The 2217-nt window shown below is 48.6% G+C and overlaps 1 protein-coding gene across 1 annotated transcript; it reads left to right on the top strand.

The window, feature by feature from the left end:
* Positions 1 to 1606: 1606 nt before the first annotated feature.
* On the top strand, positions 1607 to 1862 carry J4E82_011713 (uncharacterized protein; the record flags this gene model as incomplete). Its single annotated transcript, XM_051737904.1, has 2 exons — positions 1607 to 1708; positions 1764 to 1862. 2 exons carry the CDS (start codon positions 1607 to 1609, stop codon positions 1860 to 1862), a joined length of 201 nt encoding a protein of 66 aa, XP_051582337.1.
* Between the last annotated feature and the right edge of the window lie 355 nt (positions 1863 to 2217).

Raw genomic sequence — 2217 nt, 5'->3', positions numbered from 1 at the left:
GGCGTCGCGGGAAACATCAAACATAAACGAGAACTGGACGAAGATCTTGAGTTTGCCAACGAAGGAAGAGACCCAGGTCTGGCGCTGGAAGTGAGGCTCATTGGTAGATTCTTCATTGTGGACTGCGGAACCACGGCGGCTTGCGACAAGCGAAAACGACCCCGCACAGTGCTTGGCCTTGGTTGCGTGCCAGCATCAAGCATAATTTCCCCACCAACGCACTGCACCCTTGATTTGACGGACCACAACGCATTGAAAATCACCACTGTAGCATTTTCAGTCGTCGCATTAGCTTTTGTTTCCTCGAGGAGATCCTTTTTGTTCGGAAACTATCGACATATGCAATGATGATGGCACAAGGACATTGAACAGTTCAAGGGGTTTGCCAGCCAACGCCCACGCGAAAAAGAAATTCAACCAGTAGTTCAGCCTGAGGCTGTCATCTGAAACTTGACAGGTCAAAGCAGCCAACACGCTATTCCCTTTCGAGTGACTTGCGGAAGGCAAAGTTCGCAACCCCCAGCTTTCGTTGCCGTGGACAATTCGTCGAAACTATTGTTGAAGTTCGATGGTGACGTTTAGTCGTACATCGAGGCCATCTTGGCTGTATGGCGATGCACAAGAGATCTTGATTCGGGGGTATGGTGTGATGCAAAGTCTCGATGTTCGCACAAGCTACTATCCCACATCCTACTACCGACAGTCACATTGTAACAAGACACAATCACATCACACTGCATCGCTGCCTCATACGCGAACGAAAATTTCTGTTTTCGAACAGTAAAAGAGACCTGAACAAAACCATTTGGAGCAATGAGCCAAGACGCGATACGTGATGTGCTAACAAGGCTGTGTGCGTAACGACAGGTAGTACAGCATGGAAACATCACGCCTACCAGTATCGCTATACTACGGGAGGTAAGGTCTTCTGTCGACGGCTATCCACTGATACCATCATCCCGCAACCACACATACAACAATGCGATCGACGAACGCGTCGGGCCGGGCGACCGAGCATCACTAGTGGGCAATCATGGGATTCTCACGTTGTGGCGCGATCGTGGGTCGCTAGCGGCAAACCAATAGGTTTTGTCTCTCAGCTCGCCTACGCTAGACCGCCGTTCATCTTTGAACATACAAGTGCGCAATATCAAGACTCAACACACGCTCGCAGGCAGCTCGTCACACATCGTTCTATAGTGGTGGGCTGCAGATGTGAAACAGAATAGGGGGAACGTGGCAGGCTTTTATTCGAGCATGACAGCGCCACCGGTGGTGATGCAATCTGTACACTTGGTGGGCTATAGGTTCTCGTCCACAATCAGGAAAGATAGGCACAACAAACTTGAAGTGCATCGTTCGGAATCAACTATCCGGACGACTTCAGGATAGATCGAATACCATATATGCATGGTATCAATTGCGGTAACGATGGATCAGCGTTGCAGCGTTCGTCATGGTGGGGTTGTGCTAGATGCACAGCATCCAGCTACAACCTTTTCTACGACTGTAACGGAACATATTAATATCACGGCCACATCAACGATGAATATTTTACCGCAAATCTTCAAGAATCTGTGCAATCCAAGACAATTTTGACATCACAATGCCGTCCTCTGACTCCAATACCGGTGGCGCTTCTAAAAACAGCGGAACCAAGTCTACTCCAATGACCTCATCGGATGCTTCCAGGATTCAGTCGTCTCAGGTCAGTACCGCAAGTGAGATATCCTACTAGCGCTGAATGCTGATCTGGGTTCAAGGCTCTCGGCGGGAAGGACATGTCTTCCGGCGGTTTCGCGGCGCGTGCTCAAAGTGCTGGCGCTAAGAATGCAAACGAGGCGGGTACTGGTAAAAAGTAGAATGACATCGAGCAACGCTATTTCCAGAACCCAGATCATGTCGGTTCGATATATACTCTCACTCGAATGTCAATACACGTCTTGCAATCTGAGGATCGTATCAAGAGGCAGTCATCTTTTCACAAAATGATGACTTTGCTGGCGCTTTTTATGTGGTATCGCTTACTGAGAATTGCGCCAAGTTCATACTTTCAAGCACGAAGAAGCGTATTCTCTTCCCATAATCTCAAGGCTTTTCTTTTCCATCAGAGGCAGTAGGGTCTCGGAGTACACCATGTGATGCGTGCTGACTATGATAAACGCTAAGCTACCAACGAAGATACGCAAAGAGCGAAAGTACCTGAATGAACATACA

The sequence above is a fragment of the Alternaria postmessia genome (assembly GCF_024291825.1).
Source record: "Alternaria postmessia strain BMP 2775 chromosome Unknown scaffold_353, whole genome shotgun sequence".
Classification (NCBI taxonomy): Eukaryota; Fungi; Ascomycota; class Dothideomycetes; order Pleosporales; family Pleosporaceae; genus Alternaria; species Alternaria postmessia.
The sequence above is the reverse complement of the archived record's forward strand: the minus strand, read 5'-3'. Positions and strand labels throughout refer to the sequence as shown.